We start from the raw sequence: 22,224 nt of genomic DNA on the forward strand, positions 1-22,224 counted from the left end.
TGCCACCGTGAACTGCCTCTGAATACCTTCTTGCTTACAGAAAGCAAGAAACTTGCCGTCTGTATACTCTCCACCATTATCCATCCTCAAACACTTTATCCTTTTTCTAGATTCAAGTTCCACCCGCACTTTGTATTCTTTAAACACTGGAAACACATCTGACTTTTTCTTAATTGGATACACTCAACATCTCCTGGAATAATCATTAATGAAAGCCACCATGTACTTTGCACCTCCCATGGACATATCCAGTGATTCCCAAACATCAGAATGAATTAAATCTAGAATGCATTTACTTCTAGCAATAGATCTACTGAACTTTAATCTATGCTGCTTACTTACAACACTATGCTCGCAAAATAGTAAACTTACCGATTTGAGCCCTGAAAGCAATTTTCGCTCAGAGAGAATCCTCAAACCTTGTTCCGACATGTGATCAAGTTTGAGGTGCCACATCATTGTTGATTCTTCTCCATTTGATGCGACACACGCATCAGCCTCCTATAGTGTTTCTCCTTTAAGCATGAATAGATTAGCATCGATCTTTTCTGCCTTCATCAATACAAGCATGCCTTTAACAATTTTCATAATTCCATTCTCCACATGAGTTTTGTACCCATGACTATCAATTTGTCCCAAAGACAATAGATTTTTCTTCAGGCCGTTGACATGTCGTACCTCCCCGATTGTGCGAATTGTACCATCAAATATTTTTATTTTGATTGTACCAATACCAGCGATCTCCAAGGCATGATCATTACCCATATATACATATCCTCCTGAGATAGGTTCATATGTGTGGAACCATTCTCTCCAAGAGGTCATGTGTCAAGTAGCTACTGAGTCTATAAGCCAGACATCAGATAGTCGTTTTCTGTCTTCTGAAATAGTTGTTGCCTCGCTGTATAGAATTCCGCCATCATCCGAGGTACTTGCTACACACCCCTGAGCATTTGATGACTCAGGTTCTTTGCCCTCTCTTTTCTTCTGGTTACTCCAACACTCTTTCTTGACGTGCCTTTTCTTACCATAGTTGTAGCATTTAACATTCTTCTTGCTTCTGCATTTTGATCTACCATAATTATGACTCCCACTAGGACCACGTTCCGTTGATCTCCCTCTCGTCACCGATAGCGCCTCCGCTTGCTGCAAACTTACTTGCCTGTTTTCCTTATTTTTCTGCCTGCTCTCCTCATTTAATACGGAGGCTGCAACATCGTCGAAAACCAGACTGTCTGTTGGTTTGTTGTTCGTCAGGTTGATGATGAGTTGATCATAAGAATTTGGTAGACTTTGAAGTAGAAGCTCTACACGTTCATTCTCCTCTATATTATGACCCAACGTTTTGAGTTGTGAAAATAGAGTCTTCAAGGTGTTGATGTGGTCGGTCACCATCGTCGATTCCGCTATTCGAAGAGTATAGAGTTTCCTCTTCAAGAAGATTTTGTTTTGTAGAGACTTGGCCTCGTACAATTTTGTGAGAGTATCTCATATTTCCTTTGCTGTATTTTTCTCTGCCACACTGGATAATACTTCATCTGTAAGTGCCAAGTATAGATCAGAAATGGCATTGCCATCTATCTCGTTCCACTTTTCATCAGTTATCTCCATGGGTCTTTCTCCAATTATTGCCAAGCAATTATTTTTCCTCAATACAGCTTTCATCTTCATTTTTCACAACGAAAAATTATTCCCGTTGAACTTCTCAATTTCATACTTTGCCGCTATTTTGTTGATAAATACCACACAAAAGCTAGTGTACCACCCTGAATAGTTGTGAGTATGTATGAGAATGCACACCAGGAAAGTTCCCAGGAAAGACTGGAGGGGTCACAATGGTCCCACTTAAGACCCAGACTCCTTAATCTCTTATCGCCTTTGTGACAGAACTTTCCTAGACATGTACAAAACTACATAGTTGCTTTACTCACACCACTATTCTCTGCTTTGCACCGCAAAATTCTTCTTCTTTCTTCTTTTTCTTCATTCCAAATTTGCTGTTGCTAAATTCTTCTTCAAACAAAGTTGTTGTTGACCATCTAGATGGCCACTTTATACAATCTAGATGCCCACTTTGTTTGACATACTGAAGCGCCTAGAATTAGAAAAATTATAAGGAAAGGACATTTACATCCCCAAAATTTGGGTAAATAGTTATCAACACCCGTAAGTTTTTAAAGAGGGATATCAATATTTCATTTTGACCATTATACCTTTTACCTCTATTAATCTAAAAAAATTGACTTTAAAATTTTTAGTAAATACAAATACCATATAAATAATGTAATCTATGCAATAGACTAATAATATTAAAATATTTTGATAAATTTTAGTATGTAAATTATTATATTTATTTTAATAATATATTTTTATTTATTGTAGACATTTTCAATAAATATTTGCATTAAATACATTCTACAATTAAAAATAGATTATTTTACATAATATTCAAAATAATTTAAATTTTTAAGTAATTTATTTTAATATTATGATTCTAGTTATCACAAAATTTAGTTTAATATAATAAAATATATCTAATATATTATAAAATATTAAAATATTTTTTAAATATTGAAATTATTTTAAAATGAATATATTATTACATTTATTTTAATATTATATTTCTATTTATTGTAAAATATTAGAGTCAATTTTTTGGGATAATAACAGGAAAAGTTATAATGGTCAAAAAGGAATTTTGGTGTCTCTATTTAAAAACTTGGGAATGTTGTGACTATTTCTCCAAACTTTAGGGATGTAGATGCCCTTTTCCCAAATAATAATCACAACTGGACGAATTCACCAAACCACGTCGCTTGCAAACACAAATTCTCGATGCTAGGTTCGATTGCATAAATTTTAAAGAATAGACTTTAAAAATTCAATTATTGATGAAATATAATGAGAGGAAAAAGTTTACTCTGCAAGATATAAAATAAAATAGATGCTTTTAGCAGGTTACTCCCTTGAATCTACCGGCAAGTTTTGTGATAATTTCATCTCATCGTCCTGGTAAAGTCTAAATTGTCTACTTTTCTAAATGTGATATGAAATAACTTCATTGAAGACTAATGTTGGACTGGGCAATGAGTAAAAGTAATGACAACGAAAGTTAGAAATTGCGATGAGAAAAAGAATAATTTATGGACCGCAGGGAACTCTGAAATTCTGTTGCCCGAACTTTACTTTTGAAGAGAAAAAGAATAGTTTGGACAATTATTAAGAGTTTCTGACCAGAAATTAAATTTGGAATCCCAAAGCAGATGATTATGGCTGTGCTATTCGGACTTTTATTCAATATAATTATATTCATCCAGAAAATTTTGTTTCTTTATATTCTCTACTATTCCGTTTCGTCAATCATACTACGAAGTGTGTCCAACACAGAAGAAAATATATCACATTGCGAAATAAATATATAGCCCTGCCCTTACAATAATATTCTTTCATATAAAAGAGCGTAATCACATTGCAAAAGTACGTACATAACCAAAACATACAGACGAAAACACGTATACCGCATCCAATTGAACTGTCAAAATAAATAATCGCCGCAAGCTTTAGCATCATACAAACTCAAAAATGGTTCAAAAATTTGCGTTTTTGGTTATAGGAGCATAATCATCAATAGAGAAGTAAATATATGAAATAAAATGTATCCCTCCACTTACAAGAATTTTTCCAAATCATACAGAGCCATGAGTCCAAAAGTATTATATAACCAGTATTGATACTAGCAAACACAACAATATCGTCCAAAAATGAAAATAAAAACAAAATAATAAATAAAAAACGTGATAAAAATAATTTAGCTATGTTGCAACTGGGGTATTATACCACAATTTTTGTCCTTTTTTAGCATGGTCGTTGGATGCTTCCTTCTTGAATCTAGCGGCTGAAATTAATTATTGGTAATTCGCAGCCGGTTGTTTATTGATGTAATTTCAGTTAAGTCTATTTTGTTTTGTTATTTTATTTTGTTCTTTCTATTATTTCCTCTTTTGTGTGCCGAATGCTTATCTAATCATTCTGTATGGCGAAATTTGCCATAGACTTTCAAGAGACAGTTGTATGGGCCAATGAAATTCCTCAGGCCGTTTTGGATGTATTCACAAAGTTGAAGCAATGAAAGTGTTACCATGTGCACAAAAAAAAAAAAAAGGATTAGAAATGTTGTCAGAGTCAGACGTTGATAACAAGATTCCAAAACAAGGTTAATTTCATTTCTTATTTATTTACTTTATAATTATCGTGTCCTGCCGCTTCAGCTTAAGCGCAACTTATGATCTCAACAATTTTATTCATAGTCATTTCTCTTAAAAAATTAATTCTAAAATTAAAATAATAACATAAAATTTATGAAAATTATTATATTACTTTTAAGGATAATTTGATAGATTAATATTTTTTTCTTTTTATTAATATTCTCAAACAAGAGTATTATTATAAAAACAAAGAAAAAGTAAGAGTAAAATAGTAATATATTTAACAGTAAGAGTGTTTTAAAATATTTTTTATAATATAGTAAGTAAATGTATATATAAGTAAATGTATATACAAGTCAAAAAATAAGGACAAAAAAAAAACATTTATCTTATATAATTCTATGGTTTCCTTAATCGTTTTCAACACATTTTTTTTTTTTAGATTTGACAATCTTACGTTTAACATAAAGTATAGCTTCTCAGACAATTGAGCCATGAGCTCTAATAAGACCCACCACCGATAGAGAGGATTGTACCTTACATTAAGGGCTCGTTTGGTATGCCGGATTGGATTGGATTGGATTGGATCGGATTCGATTAGATAAGATAGAATTGGATTGGATAATATTGGATTATATATAATATTATGTTGTGTTTGGTATGCCATGAGATTAGCTAGTAACTAATAATATGTCTTATATATTAATTTATTAAAATCATCGTAGATTTACTTTAAAATGAAATGTAATATAATCTAATTTAAATCAATAATTATTGGTAAATTTATTAAAAAAATGCAAAATCTTCCCTTAATTTTTTTTAATATTTAACATGTTATAGTTTTTAATCCCATGAATAGCAGAGGACAAAGTTTTATCTTAGAAAATGTAATCCCAAGTGTCCCCTTAGGATGAAATTTTACCACTATTGGGAGTAAGTGGTGGGCCCATTATTATTATCCTACCCTTACTTTTTTTACACCAAACATGATATAAGAATTATTTTACACTAAAGTTATCCAATCCCATGATATATAACTAAAACCAAACGGGCCCTAAATATACTATTTTTTTTCTTATTTAGCTCTTTACTATATCTCCCTCCTATTAATTGTTTGCACTTTTCAGCCTTTGTTTGGCTCATATTCCAAAAAGAAAAAAGGGAAAAGGAAAGAGAAAAAGAAAAACATTTTTTTATGCACTTACATGATTCCCTCTAAGTAGTAGGGGTGTGCAGAATCCAATATGATCCGCTCAATCCGTCTGATCCGTGAAAATCCAATCCGTATAAATTCGATCCGTAGATTAGTGGATTGGATATGGATTGAAAATTTAAAAATCCGCGGTCAATAGATTGGATACGGATTTACTTCTGTAAATCCGTAAAAATCCGTGAATCCACAAAAAAAATTATTTATTTAGTTAAAAATTATTATAAATTTAATTAAAAAATATTATAAATGTGACATTACATAGTTACATAAGCACTATACATATCTTAGCTATTACCCAATAATAATATAAAATGAAAAATAATTAAATAATCAAATATACAAATATAACTTGTAAAAATTGTAAAACAAAATAAAAGTAAAGTCACACGCACTAGCAAAAGCAACCTAAGATAATACCAAGTTACCAACAATTTGCAAAGTCACCCAAAAACAAAGTAACATAATGCAAGTCACCAATAATTTGCAAACAAAAAACCCTAAGCTTTCCCGCCATCACACGCACTAGCAACACCCAATACTAGTTCGATACACTCTCAACACCGATTTGAAGGACGTCGGCCATGCAATGCTGGCTAGAGCAAGTCATCTTCTTCCCCGAGTCCATCGAGCCACTTCACAATCACATGTTCCAGCCGAACAATTGTACTATCACAATCTTCAAGATCGCCACCCGTACGGCTTCTCCTAGTTCCCATAGTTGACGGCTCCGTAATCACCACTTTTCGACAGGCACAACAGCCCTGGTGAAAGATCAAACTGTGTTTGGTTTCAGAAACTTCGTAATTTCAATTAATTGTGGCTTTATTTGAACAATTAATTTCGGTGTTATATTAATGTATTATTGTTACTTTATTTGAACAATTAATCTTATTGTGTTATATTTTAAAACTTTAAACGTATTATTGTAGTTTTATTTGAACAATTAATCTCGATGTGTTATATTTTAAAACTATGAATGTATTATTTTATCTTTATTTAAACAATTTATTTATTTAAATTTTATTCAATTTTAAATTTAATCAGTAGTAAAATTATTTTTATATTAGATTTTTTTATTTCATTAGTTCATGGTAGAGATGTCAATTTTTCCTGATGGAATGGAATCCCGCGATGGGATCCTGCAGGATCCCATCCCATTTGGGACGAGGTTGAGACATATTTTTGTCCCATAAAAAAATTTAGGAACGGGAGTGAGACCTTTTTTTTAATCTCACTTGCATACACAGTACACATGGCGGGAGTGAGATTGGCAAATTTCGTCCCATCCGTCTCATTGGCGACTCAGAATGAGAATATTTTCAATTGGCGGGATCCCATCTCTTTTGGGACGGGATCAGAGCATATTTTTATTCCAAAACAAATATAGGGACGAGAGTGAGACGTTTTTTCATTTCACTTACATATATGAGATGGGACTAGGATTGTTAAATCCCATCCCATCTCGTCTTATTGCTAACCCTAGTTCATGAATTGGAGAGAACTAAAAAAATTTAATTCGGAAACTAATGCGCAAAATGGTGGATTGGATATGGATAATGTTAAATCCGCATCCGATCCGCAGACGTATGGATTGGATATGGATTGAGTTAAATCCGCATCCGATCCGCAGATGTATGGATTGAATTTATTCAATTCGTGGATTGGATTGGATTGAAAAATTATAATTCGTAAAATCATGGATCGGATATGGATTGATGTCTAATCCATAAAATCCAATCTGCGAACACCCCTACTAAGTAGTTTTCAACCAAATTGTTATTCCCTATGGGTGATAAGTTGTTCCCTCCAATTTACCTTTTATTTACCGGACAATCAGGTCTTCAACACTGCTACGTGTCATACTTTTGTCCTTTCCGATTTTATCTACAGAAAATCTAATGGTTGCCTCACATAAGGACAAAAAACATGTTAGTCATTGCATCAATTACTCAATAATTAATTTCAACCGTTCGATTGAAGAAGAAAGCATCCAACGATCTTACTGAAAAAGAACAAAGTTGTAGTATGGTACGACAGCCGCAACATGTCAAATACACTTTGAATTCATTGTTTTGACATAGGCTTTTGCTACCTTACATGCAATATAAGGTACAGCCTCTCACAAGGCTGGTGGGCCCAAGTGGAACCCACAATTGAGTTTGTGAGAGGTTGTACTTTACATTACATGTAAGGTAGCAGCTCCCTTTGACATGATGCAAGCCATAAAATCCTGACATCCAGGAAGTATGGAATCCTGAGTACATAAACACCCTCTTCTACACAATCATCAATTTCAATGAAGATGCTTAAAATGACAGTTAATTTGCAACTGGAAGACGTAGAAAAAAGATTTATGATAAATATCTGCGAAAACTATTTTGAAACAATATTTCGAAATTTAATTTCTTTTTCCATTTTGAAGTCCACCCAATAATTTCTTGGACGCTCTCTTATATTAGCTGCAGAGGAATTTTGAGTTTGTTACGAATATGCAACTGGAGAGAAATTTCAAAAAATAATAGAGACAAAATTACACACAAGAATTTTATGTGAAAAATTTCTGAAATTATTGGGATAAAAAATTACTGATCAAAAAGAATTGAGGACTACAAGACTTTCTTTCTAAATAAAATAATAGAACAGCTACACTCTCTCTTATACTAAGAGAAAACAACTCTCTTACTAAAAATTAAAAAAAAAAAAACATTTTCAAATGAGAAATTGATTTTTCTCTTTGCACTAGCTTACAATAATGTGGAATGTGAAGATAATTAATTAATTGAATGAAATGCGCGTGGGACCGATATACATACATACGGATGCTTTACTTCACTCTTCACTAGGAGTTTAATTTTGTGATATGTCTACTTTTGTAAAAGTTAATTGAAGACCGTGAGATGAGTCAATGACAAGAAAAACTGAAAAAGGTATAATTCAGGCACACTAAACGGCCGACAATATTGCCGCTAGCATGGACTTGGTGTCCAGAGAGCGGAAGACCGCAGCAGGAAATGGTGATTGAAGCTGGAGTGGGCTCAATGGGCTCAAATACTTGAAGGGGGAAAAGGGCCGAAAAGAATTAACCAAGAATGAAGAGATGCTTGGGCCAGGAAAACTTATAAAGGCTACGGGAAAGAACATAACTAGCATGTGTGTATTTGTGTGTGCTTGGATGCGCTTTAAGTGCTTCAACTCCAACCTGATTATGTTTTGAATGACTTGTGATTGTTCCTTGCTGTAAGTTTGCTTCAATAGGTGAGCTTTACAACTCTTTTAATAATATTTCTTCTTATTACTTATATCTAAACTTTGGTTATTTGATATTTGTCACAAATCTTTGCCGAATATAATAATGTATAACACTATCCAATTATGGGTTGGCGGATTTTGTGTCTGCAACTGATGCTTAATAAAAAATCTATGTGATGGTGATTGTACATGTTCTATTTGTAACATGTGATACTTTGTAAGCCGATGTTCCAATAACATATCTAATGTGTGTATTTTTGTTGCACTTCAACACTAGTTATTTTATCATTTGACCATCGTCATTTAGGGTGTTATGAAATATGCTGCTGTGAAATAAATGCTATAGTTTTTAAGTAAAATTAATGAGTGTTTAGTAAACATTAAACACTATTAAGACTTTGTTTAATATTGAGATTGGACAATTGTACTTTAAAAATTACAGCACTAAAGTATTTGGTAAATATTAGTTGTTGTAAACGCTATTAAAACTTATAATATCTTCATTTTTTTCAAAATTATTATTTAAAAATTATATTCATTATGCAATATTATAGTTTATTTCATAGTAATATATTTTACCTCAACACGAAACAACGTCTAAAGTTAATAATATTTTGTAAATGAAAGTTAAGGTTATTATTTTTTATAATTTATATGGACTAATTTATTTATACTGATTAGTGTTTCGCTACTAAAATTAATTAAAATATTGAAATAAAATCACAATCACCGGAGAACTGCCAACAGGTAACCGCTGGCGACGAAAAACTATCATTCCGGTGGTTAGGGCATCTTTTCGAATCCTCTCATTACGATATATCTGATAGTGCTACTTAAAATGCAGAATCTTGGCTGTCAATAAAATAAATCCCGCCATTTTAATGCTTTATTCTTAGAGCCAATAAAAATGCAGCGTTATCAATGGCCACAACCTCGTAAACTTTACAAAACTTTCAATTAAAACTTATATGATACAGCCATATAGGTAAAATCCAAAACACACATTGAATAACGAAGAGTACTCACCTCATGTACTTTCTTAGAAAGATATTTCAACCTTTTGGGGTGTGGTTACTCTTCCCTTATTAGATCAGCTGAAACTTCTGCTTAATCTTCATTTGATCTCCTAGAATCTTGGCTGTCAATAAAATAAATCCCACACAAAGGATGAGGGAATTGTTATTATAGCAGTGCCCTCAGCATAAACCTTCAAAAATTCCAAATCTCCAAGTTTGTCGAGCAGTCTCTGAAGATTTGAACGACCAGCTCAAAGACAAAGATATGGAAGAAATCTCAACTTACATAGACTCCTTGGGAGACTCTCAAGCCTTTTACAATCATCACTAAGGTTCAACATAGCTGGTCTAGATAGATAATCAATGGATGAGGGCACTTCTTCAGTTGCAGTTCCATCTGAAAATAAATTTTCTACAGTAGAAGATGAGATGAGATATTTGGAAACCTCTCCAAATTTGAACAACTCGAAAAATAAACCTGTGAAGCAATGTGATGGATCCAAACTTACATACATAAACGACAGCGTTTTTGGGTTTTGTTTGTATGCTTAGGTGGTCACGAGGAGCACACATGTTCCAGTTATTGTCTTGCAAGTAGAGCTGGCAAAACGGGTCATCGGGTCGTGTTTGTGTCGTGTCAGCTTCGTGTCGTGTCAAATTTAGGTCGACCCAAACCCGACCCATTTAATAATCGTGTCAAAATATTGAGACCCAAACCCGACACGGAAAAATAATCGGGTTACCCAATAACCCGCTTAATATCTATATATTAAACAAAAGTTACATCAAATATTTATACTTTGTCATACATATGTATGCACATACATACATACATACATCCATACATACATTCATAATTTATCAATATTATAAAATATACATATCTAAAAAAAATTACACACACTATTGAGGTTTTAATTATATATATGTAAATAATATTATATATCAATATTATAAAATATACATGTCTACCAATATTTTATACATTTACACTATTAAAGCTCTAAATGTATTTAAAATTTTATAAATAAAATATTGTGTCTATATTCATCCTTTTAAAGAATAAAAAAAATATCCTAATATTTGAGTTTTGATGACAAGAATCTGTAAATTATTTTAAAATAGAAAATATAATCGGGTCATTGATCGGGTAAATGGGTCAAGAATTTTAACCCTAACCCGACACGAAAAAAAATCGTGTTGACCCGGACCCGATCCATTTAATAATCGTGTTAAATTCGACGACCCATACCCATTTATTGATATCGTGTTCGTGTCGGGTAATCGTGTCGTGTCAAATTTTGACAGCTCTACTTGCAAGCATCAAAATGGCAACATTTGGAGCCGTTTTGCGTTAAGTTTAAGTGGTGCACGTGAAGAGCACGTGAGAAGCTTGCTTCAGTTCGTTACAAAAGCCGTTATACACGTGGTCGAATCTGGTGCAATCTGGGTTCTAAGAATAGCTGGTAAGAAAGCTGTTCATGGAGTCAGTTTGTTATCAATCTAGAGAGCATTGTCGAGAGAGACAATAGCGAAAGAAATTTCCATCTTGTTCTTTGTAACCGTCCTGTAAAGCTCTGAAAATTTCCCACTGATTCATCAATAAAGCTCAATCTAATGGCTTCTCCTATGGAAATAGGTTATGCATTCTTGCTCAACTGAACCACGTAAGTCAGTCTCTTTTGATTGTAATTACTTTGATTTCCAGAATGTTTCTTATGTTTTCTTTTTACTGAGATCTTGGTTAATGTTCTTGATTACACATTGAGTCATCGCAAATCATTATTTGGCTGATACAACTTGATTTCGTCTCTTCAAATATCTTGGGCAGTTTTTGGCCTTGTTAAGTTCAACAGATCAAACACTACAATTGGTGTCAGAGCAAGGTGCTTTGATCGGATCCAAGTATGACTATTCAAAGATTGATCTTGAGAAGTTCAATAGCAAGAATGATTTAGTTATGCGGAAGGTTAAGATGGAGGCACTGCTCGTTACTCAAGGTTTGGGAGATGCTATTCAACCAGCATCCAAGAAAGAGGGAAAAGAAGCAACTTCTTCAAAATCTCCTGAACAGGCAGCTGAGATTGATAAAAGGCTAGAGGCACAATCATGTTGAGCCTTGCAGACTCAAGATAAGAGAGGTGGCCAAAGAAACGACAGTTCCTGACTTGTGGGCCAAGTTGGAAAGCATCCACATGAAACAGTCTATTTCAGGCAGAATTTACATCAAGGAGAGGATCATCTTGAAGAATTTAACGAAGTACGTGATACTTTGGAGACCTTTAATGAGGCATTAAATGATTAGGATAAAGGTCTTCTTTTAATTCATTCTCTTCCCAAGTCCTATGAGCATTTTGTCGATGCTTTGATGTATAGGAGGCACGCATTGTCTCTTTGATGTATAGGAGGCGCGCATTGTCTCCAAACGAAGTAAGGTCAGCTCTTGATACTAAAGAGTTTCAAGGAAAGCAAGACAATATGGAAGAATTTGGGGAAGAAAATCTTGAAATCTTGCCCTTGCTGCATTGAAATCTTGTTGTCTATCTTCTAAGCAAGAATTTCAGGAAGAAAATGCAACCATGCACCACAAATATCTAAGACAATCAACGGAGTTATTAGAGTCACCAATTGAACTGTCAAAAAGGCCAAAAAAAAAAAAAAGATCGCCTCAAGCTCTAGCATCATTTCAACTCAGATATATTACAAAAAGTTGCATCATTGGTATAGTAGCAAAATCTTCAATAAAGAAGTAAATATATGAAATAAAATACATCCCTTCCGCTCCTTAATAAGAATTGATGGAGAGAGAAATAAGAATGCCGTCGTGCCCTGCATGTATGCCCTGTCCAATATCGCTAGCTTGCTCTGCCTCATTTTCTTTCTTCGAAGATCGTGTCTTTACCTCCTCCTCTTGGCACTGTATTTCCATTCCAGTAAAAGCAAACAGATTTTGGAGGACATTGAGAAAAGGACTTAGCAACCATTTAGCAGTTTTGATCGAACAATTCATCCCAAAAATCTTTGAACTAATGGAAAATGACACTGTTCAGTATCACTAGCATGCTCTGCCTCATTTCCAAACAATCAACTATTGTGACAAAGAAAAGGAAATTTGAAGTTTTGAACCACATACAAGTCAAATCATTGCGTTTACGTACACAAATATTTTGTGACATAATCATAAGAGCCACACCTCTCTCTTAAGCAAAGGATATCTTCTAGGCTTGGTGTAGCATTTGAAGCACCAGAAACTACCTCAACCAGAACAACATGTACCTGTTTCATAAGTCAGCCAGTAACTTCATCAATTAATAGAAACAAGATTTACCTTGCTATTATATTAGTGTATAATAAGAATATCCAAATCATGCACCCAACAGAGAGCAATAATATCTACGTAGGACCCATCAATATATCTGATGTAAAGAATCTAAATTACGACCAAAACAAAAAATCGAACATCCAGCATCATGAAAAGGGTAGAAGTGGAAAAACCTCTAAGAATTAGAAGTAAGGAGCTTCGGATACAGATGGTTCCATTGCCTCATCAACACAAAGACGTGATAGTTCTTTTGCAAGCTCGAGGAAACCTATTATTAAAGATCTCAGGGTATATTAGATGTGGTTGGTAGCCATCAGCTTCTTCTAACACAGTCGAATAGAAAATGAATACGAGAAGGTTGCTTAATTTGCAAATCCAGAAAAGATTAAAAGATCAGGAAGGGAATTGGCACAAGACAATTCCTCTTGACATTATCGAATCAAAATGTCTGTCCAAAGAGAGCTGTTTGATCTCGTTGAAGAAACACGGCTCAAAATTGGGAACAGCTTTCCAACCAGAACCACGCATTATGACAGCTACTAATCAAGAAATTTTCTTCAAGGCTTCAGTTCAAGAGAGGATATTATCACATTCTCATTTACGTCTTGGTTTTCTACTTTTTCAATTCTCAAATTGTATGAATAAAAAGAATATAAGCAAAGTCATTAAAAAATCAAACTTTTTAAAATGCTACTTGGAAATTCGCAAGAACAATAATAAATATCTAAAACAAATTAAACTCACCTCACCAGTTGTAATGTGCTGCAGAAACTTATCCTCAAATTTGCAGCTATGTTGCAAAGCTTATCTCGTGCCCTCAGCACTCTGCCCCCCATGCAGTTTCTGAGGAGCTCTCTGATTCAGACTGTGCAGCTTTTGGAGGACCTTCATTTAACAGGAAAGCCTTCACAGCAGGCGGAGCTTTCATGTATTGCATCAACTGTTTCAGATCCTGTCATCAACAAAGTAAGATCCCAATAAATGTGAAGTCATTTGAAGAGCACACTAAAGCTTATGAAAATTAAATTTAATACATCTTGGGTTACAACTCTAAAACGGAAGAACTTGACTTGAGATCTAAGCCAATTACCATCCCCAGAAAACTCCTTGCCAATTCTAAGAACTTGAGATGAAGCAATTTCAGGTGCTTGGGCTGCAGGAATTATGACTAGTGAAATAGCATCATTGTGCTCAACATATAACTAACCTCCACAAGGGCCATAACAAAATATTACAGCTATAACGACATAAGAAAACACAATGGATCACATTTTTCCATTGGTCATTCACTACTGACTCGGGCATAGTTCGTTGGTCCAATAATGAAAGATGCAGAACACCTTGAACAACTCTGCAATCTATTTGTAAAGCCATGCTTGGTAAATTGCTTTACGGCATAGCACTATCAGAACAGCAAAATACAAAATGGTTCCTCAGTCTCTTGGCCAGCAAAAATTACTTTCAAGTCTATCATTGCTGTTGACTCGTGCCTAACTGCACAGCAACAGAATTGAGTGATAGAATCTGCAATATTAAAAACGTTACCAAGGAGTTTCCGATGTTTCAAATGAAGTTTGGACCACATAGCAGGTCAAGCCTCTGTGAAATGAATCATGCTTGGGTTCAAAAAGATGTTAGACTAAGTTAAAAGAGATAGAAGACTTATAAATGATAAAATGACCAACCTGTGCTTGTGTGTAGCTTTAGATATATTTCATTTCCGTCTTGGCTCTTGCCTCTAAGGCACCCTGGCTAGCCTATCCAGTAAATAATGCGGTAAAGCACTGCAAAACAATGATGATTTATATGGCACATGAGAACATCATGACGGAACCTATACAACAATGTTTTCTAGCAATTCTAACACCACCACAGAACCTGAACCTTCCATGAAGTCCATACACTTAGAATATTAAGAACAAATAACTAAAATCAACTTGAAAAGGCGATAAGAGATTGCAAGTACTGAAGATGTAATTACCAAATGCAGTTACCAACTTGACTGTAATAGGAGTTAGATCAGCCAAAAGGTCTTCGGCTCTCATCCCATGATCTACTAACTTCTCAGTAACATTAAGAAATTATTAATAGATATTAGAAATTTCACGAAAAAACAACACACCAATTAGAGAGTTTTGATGTGCAGGAAACTAAAAGAAGATCTATCATTCCACCGTAGCTTCAGCATATGATCGATGGAACTGACTGTGGAAACTTGAAACGGAATGGTGGGGTTTATTTACCGAAACAAATAACCGATTAGGAGCTACATTCTGTTTGTTATTGTTTGTAATATTTAAAATTTGGTATTTTTATGTGTTAAACAGAGCCTGTAATTTATCAAACAAGTATTAAACAGGTACTTTACTGTCTTGCTGAGATCATTGCTCATAGGAATAGTAATTTTCACAACATCATACACCTTGTCATACCTAATTAGTAATTAATTTAAAATACGGTAAATTTAATCCTCAAGATTAAATTTGTATTTTCTTTTAAATTCAAATCTCAAAACTTAACAAAACGATTTTATTCTTGTAAAGTTTGAAAACTGAAAAAGTAAGAATAACTAAAATAATCTTTAATCTAATCAGCGCATTTTTATTTAGTAAATGGATATGTAATTTTTGGGATATTCCAGACATGAACCGAACACAAATTAAAGATAAAACAAAGAGAGAACTCATAGATCTACATCCTCGGTTAATTACCATTTATTTTGAATTTATTGATTCATCCATCCAACAACAAACAATTAATAAATATTACATAAACGAACGTATTTGAAAAACGCATATATAAAATGAAGATAAAAACAAGGTCTACAGATTGATTTTCGTGCCATACCAGCTGCTTTGGAGTTGAAGAACATTTCAGTCTTTTAGTGTGCGGTTCCTCTTCCTCCTCTTCCTCTTCTCTTGAATCCCACATTGTTTCACTTCCACATAATCACCAAAATTCATAGTCTGAATGTAGAAATAGACCTCATCAAAAAAGACCTCATCATCTCTCTTACTTAAATCCTCAGAACCCAATAAATAAGATCCCAAAAACACGTGATCTGACTCAACATAACTAATTCTCCCCAAAGACCGACAGTCGAGATTTCCTTGGGATTCGTGTTTCAAAACACAGAATACTTCACACGTCTCATCTGGCCACCGAAACGTCTACCCATCGGACACTTCACACGTCTCATATTTGACAATCTTTCACTATTCCCCAGTCCAACAATTCCAATTTGAATGAGTAATTTCCCATCTTCTGGAGTGTGTGCAAAGCCTACTAATATTTTATTATTTAAGAAATCTGCTGGTGGCGTCTTCAAGGTTACAGAAGATCCCATACTTTGATACCTAAACCACTTTGGAATTTCATTCCCAGGGAAATACACACTTTTAGTGATCCCAATGTTACCATCAAACGACTGCAACACAAAAATAAAAAATTATTAATTTATGAAAAATAATGATAGCTTGAATTAAAGAAAATAGAAAAAGAAAATAGAATGAAAGGAGTGAGTTAAGAGACACACCTGCTTCATCCACCCATCTTTGACGATTTCAATGAGCTCCTTCGGGTCCAATTTCAAACAATTTATAAACTCATCAGATAAAAAATTGAGTGATGTCAACTTACTTTGAGGACTCCTCAGGTATTCTGGTATTCCCTCCAAACTGTTTCCGGGTAGTTGCAAATATTGTAGTGAGGATAATTGACTGAGGCTTTCTGGTAATCTCTCCAAATTGTTATTAGATAGTGCCAACCATTCTAGTGAGGATAACTGACCAAGGCTTTCTGGTAATCTCTCCAAATTGTTATTATATAGTACCAACCGTTCTAGTGAGGATAACTGACCAAGGCTTTCTGGTACTTCTCTTATAGCAGTTCCATTAACGATCAATTTCTTCAAGGCTTCTAAATTTCCAAGCTCATCAGGCAATCTCTTGAAGTTTTGGCAAAAAATGATTTCAAGAGATGTCAGAGATTTGAGCATACACAGGCTGCTTGGGAGACTCTCAATATTTGGACATTCTATCAATTCCAACGCACATGAGTGTAGTTGCCCAATTCCAGTACCTCCATCTACATTACAAGATGGGATCTCTAGAAACCTCTTAAAATTTGAACAATTAGAGATTTCAATATATTCAAGAGACTTCAACTTAAATATGCTACTTGAGATGCTCTCAAGCTGTGAACAGTCCACAATATGTAGTTTTTTCAGATTGGATAGGCACTCGATGGATGAGGGCAGTTCTTTGATTCCAACTTCTCCTAACTCTAAAAAAGAAATTTGACAAGATGTGATCTCTGGGAAAATCTTTAAATTTGAGCAACCCCAAAGACTAAGTTCCTTGAGATGTTTCGAATGAATGCTAGTTGGAAGACTCGTCAGGCTTTTGCAATCACCTAGAACAAGAATTTCAAGATTTTTGGCCCGTGACAAGTCTGGGAGTTTCGTTAACGACTTGGATCCACTGAGGTCTATTTCTTTTAAGTTAACAAGATCCTGCGCCCCAAAAAATTATTATTATTATTATTATTATTATTATCATCATCATCATCATTATAAATAAACAGATACCATAACATATTTAATTATATCATCAATTGTATTTAGAATTTATTACTGAAAGAATTTCAAATAAATATATACCTGAACATCATCCCAAAGTTGTTGGACTTTGCTGCGAGGCATTTTAAGTAAAACAAGTTTCTCCGCACATATATTCAACGTTTTCAAAGGACATTGAGCCCACTCGAGGTGCCTCACTTCAGCAAATGGCACACCCTCTAAATGAGAGACCATACATTTGTTCTCATATCCATAGATTCTCAAGAATCTCAAGTTAGGCATCTTTGAGAAAGCATAGGAATTCATGTGTATCTCTCTAGTGACTTTATTCATATCCAAGAAGATACCCTTGATTTTTTCAGTTCCCTAACAATCAAATAGGAGATCATAAGTTGGTATATAATTGAAGCAAATAAATGAACAATTATTTTTAAGCCGTCAAACCCAAATAGAGATATTACAATCACTTTATAATAAACTATTTGGGTAAGGCTTTTAGGAAGTGTAAAATAGAAAATTCAAGAAAATGCTTAATATGTAAACTGTAAAATTAATTCAATCAATTTTTTTTAGTGACAAATAAAGAAAGAGGCAGAGTTGAAAACGAAATGCAATAAGATTGAAGTGTTTTTTTTTTGGGGGGGGGGTCTCTCTCCGAAGGCGCTAGTTTGCTGGGGATTTTAGAGGCATGTTTCAAACTGAGTTGGGGAAACATCGGATCTATCTATTTTATTTTACCAATTTTTTAATATTATTTTTCAATTAATTTTAAGTTGTATTAATGCTATTCTTATTCAAAAAGAAAAATTCAGACAAACTACTAATATAAATGTAACATAAACAAGATACAATTGAAAACTTATTATTGCTCACCGTATTTTTCTTCAAAACTTCATAAATATCATTGTGATGCCACAATCGACTTCGCTTTCCTGGATAATCGATAGATTCATTTCGAACAATTTCTCTTCCCATATCTCGTAGCAAGTCATGCATTCTTATCTGGTCAAATGCGTCTAAATTTATGAGAGACTTACATTCAAGAACACTCAACTCTATTTTAGGTTCGAAGCCACAGGCATCCAAACAGCTTATCACATAGTCTCTATGCGTTCCTTCCAATAAACATGCAATATCTAGAAAAACATTCTTCTGAGAGTCATCCAAGCTATCATAACTTATTTTTAACACCCCCTGGATTTCCTCGTGAGGAATTACTTCCAGTTTTCGCATTGCACTTTCCCATTCCTCTTTGCTCCTTCCGCATAGATGGCAACCCAAAACTTTAAGAGCTAAAGGAACTCCCTGTGCATATTTGATTGCCCTGTCTGTGAGCTCTGTATGACTTGCATCTGGATGGTCTCCTCCAAAAGCACACTGACAGAAAAGCTTATGAGCATCAGCATATACTAATTCCTTCATCTGATATATTTGACTGGCCCAACAAGTTTTAAGGACTTGTTTATCTCTTGTTGTTATTATTACTCGACTCCCTGAAGCTAACTCATCAAGGCATCCAATTAATGATTCTATTTGTCTTCGATGACTCACATCATCAAAAACAATTAGAACCTTCTTGCGAGCAAGTCTGTTGAGTTGAGACTCGATGTTCCTCCTATTTCCATCATTTAATAACTCGGACAGAAGTTTCTTTTGTAAGTCCTTTATTCCGCCAGTTTCTTCTGCTTCTCTAACATTAAGCGCAAAGTAAGAACCTTCAAAATGTCTAGAGATTTTGTTAAAAACAGCACCAGCGATTGTTGTCTTGCCTATACCACCGATGCCCCAAATCCCTAGTTTGCAAACACCCTCAGACCCAATGCATAATAATGATTCAATTTCTTCAATGGGGCATTCAACTCCGACCAAGCCTTTGTTTTCACTTTGAAAAGTCGAATCTAGCCTCTTCAAAACGTCATTGGCAATTTCCTCAATAAGTTTAGATTCAGACCTGGTAAAAAAATAACAGCAATTATATAGTTCAATATATGTAAACGAGACAGAGAATCGCGTGTTTTTAATTAAGAATGATTTAGTTAATATATTATTGATAAATATTTAAACTCATTGTCATAGTTAATGTCATATATTATTACTCGTACTGGATTAATACTAAGAATCAGATAGAAAATTATTGTACCTAATGACATGAGAATCAAAGCCAGAGAGGTTGGCTGCTTCGGTCAAAGCATTCTTCCATCTTTGCATGTTCTCTGGATAACATTTTTCAAGCTCACTAAAATACTTCCCAAAAGAAGAATCCTGGCTTTGCGATCTCACATGTGATGGATCAACGTGATAGAAAACTGGAATCACAATCTGTCCATAATTATGCTTGCATTCGAGGATCTTCAAAAGTTCATCGAGACACCATCTAGAAGAAGCATACCTTTGTGAGAAAATGATAATTGAGATGCTCGATGCTTCAATTGTATCAAGAAGAGAATGTGAAATGTTCTCTCCTCTGATAAGTTGGTCATCAATGAAAGTTTTGATACTTTTCAGAGACAAAACATAGTGAAGAATGCTAGTAAAGTTGTCACGGGTGTCCTCTCCTCTGAAACTCAGAAAAACATCATACATCTTCTTAGCGTTTCGAGGTGGACAAAAAGAAGAAGAAGCCATAACAGTTCAGTGGATGAGAAAATTGATCAGATGAGAAAATTTGGGATGTGAAAATAATTTAATGCGACTGAGAGGTTATATAAAGATGCTTTATTAGATAAAGATGCTTTATGGAGGTTATATAAAGATGCTTTATTAGATAGTTCCTTGGAACCTACCGGGAAGTTTTGTAATATAGTTTTCTTTTTAAAAAAATAAAAAATAAAAAATAAATTCAACCAATTAAATTTAACAAAAAGAAAACACTAGCAAATATTTTCTCTGAACCTTCCACGCTGTTTCGTGACAATTTTTTTTTTTTTCCTTTGGTAAAGTATAGATGTAATAATCCCAACGAAGATGCCTAGAATAATGGTTTAACTTAGAGAAGAGAAAGACAAAAGAAGAAAAGAGCTGGTACTACCTAAAGCTATATTGCTAAATGGTCAATGAGTCAATGACAGTCAGAAGCAAATAATCCGAATTTATAAACAGAACAAAATGTTGCATTTTTTGGTTAATAGCATCCAGAGAACGTTCAATGGAGAAGAAAATTTATCGCATCGGGAAATAAAATGTGATATTTCCAAATGGTACAGTCCCATGACAGTCCAAAAGTACATATGTATGTATAACCGACAAGGACTGATCAAATATATACATCTATATCGTCTAAAAATGGGATTAAAAAAAAAAGAGCAAAAACAAAATAATGAAGAGAAGATTAGAAGAATATCCTTAATGGACTTCAAATGCACTTTAGTTAAATCCATTGTTTTGGCTAACTTACGGCTGAGGCAAGTTACAGCTGCCCTGTCAAATTTCATTCAGCCCCTATACTTTATATTATATACACTTTATTCATAAGTATTATACAACTTTCTGTGTTGTAAACTTTCTTTAAGCCCCTTGCACTCTGTTTTATTTCATTGAAACCCTTAGAGTACCAATTCGCCCCTTATAATTTTAAATTCCCAAAATACCCTCCATTTAATTAAAAAATATAATAATTATTAAATGAATTATAATTATAATTATTATTTTGTTATAACTATAAATAAAATTATGATTTTTAAATAGATTATTATTATTATTATTAACAAGAATAAAAAGTATTATAATTAATTAATCTATTAACAATAATTAATAAGAATTTTTTCGTTAAATTGTTAATTATTAATAATAATAGATCATTATTATTAATAATTAATTTTTGAATAATGATATCATTCAATTAGAATTTTATATTATTTACATTTTATTATTGTAATTAGACCACTCTATATTATTTACAATTTATTCATAAGTATTATGAATTTTATAGAGTAGTTTATAATTTTATAGTGCGTTCACTAAACAGAAATTAAAATTAGCTGGAAACATAATAAGTTAGAATCAAAATAACTAGAATCAAAATGAGGAATTGAAATTAGAAAATTTTATTTACTTCAACTGCATGAATCGTAATTCTAATGAGTTGTATTAGCATTTATGTGTTTACTTTGTCTTAGAATAAAAATCAGAATGAGTTAAATTGTAAAAAATTACTATAAAATCCTTAATTAATTTTTATCATAATTATTATTTTGTATTTTAATTATTGTTATTGTTATTATTATTATTATTAAAAAATAATCAATAATAATAATTATCATTAATTATTATTATTAACAATTTAAAGAAAAATTTATTATTAATTATTATTAATAGATTAATTAATTATAATATTTTTAATTCTTGTTACTAATAATAATAATAATAAGAATAATGATAATAATCTTTTAAAATTATAATTATATTTATAGTTATAATAAAATAATTATTATAATTATAATTCATTTAATAATTATTATATTTTTAATTAAATGGAGGGTATATTAGAAATTTAAAATTATAGGGACGAATTGGTACTGTAAGAGTTTTAATAAAATAAAACAGAATACAAGGAGCTTAACAAAATTTTACAATACAAAAAGTACGCGTGGAATATATGGCTGCATTACCAGGCCCTCACTTGGAGTTAATTTCGTGATAGT

The 22,224-nt window shown here is 33.1% G+C and overlaps 1 protein-coding gene across 24 annotated transcripts; it reads right to left on the reverse strand.

The window, feature by feature from the left end:
- Positions 1–12,276: 12,276 nt before the first annotated feature.
- Positions 12,277–20,304, reverse strand: LOC112498270 (disease resistance protein RUN1-like). Of its 24 annotated transcripts, none has more exons than XR_008053378.1 (9): positions 19,725–20,304; positions 18,458–19,535; positions 17,666–17,950; positions 16,541–17,518; positions 15,853–16,432; positions 14,691–14,789; positions 14,096–14,158; positions 13,750–13,957; positions 12,277–12,959 (listed from the first exon to the last, which is right to left on the reverse strand). XR_008053378.1 is itself a non-coding variant. In XM_052438004.1 (5 exons), exons 1-5 carry the CDS (start codon positions 20,207–20,209, stop codon positions 16,130–16,132), a joined length of 3,129 nt encoding a protein of 1,042 aa, XP_052293964.1. In that variant the 5' UTR covers positions 20,210–20,304; the 3' UTR covers positions 15,694–16,129. The 24 variants fall into 24 exon arrangements, 1 of the variants encoding a protein (XP_052293964.1); XR_008053379.1 differs by lacking the exon at positions 14,096–14,158 and adding an exon at positions 14,551–14,604; XR_008053374.1 differs by adding an exon at positions 13,179–13,273 and having other exon boundaries at positions 12,277–12,600; positions 12,877–12,959; positions 13,750–14,789.
- Positions 20,305–22,224: the final 1,920 nt, after the last annotated feature.

This window comes from Citrus sinensis, chromosome 3 (assembly GCF_022201045.2).
Source record: "Citrus sinensis cultivar Valencia sweet orange chromosome 3, DVS_A1.0, whole genome shotgun sequence".
Classification (NCBI taxonomy): Eukaryota; Viridiplantae; Streptophyta; class Magnoliopsida; order Sapindales; family Rutaceae; genus Citrus; species Citrus sinensis.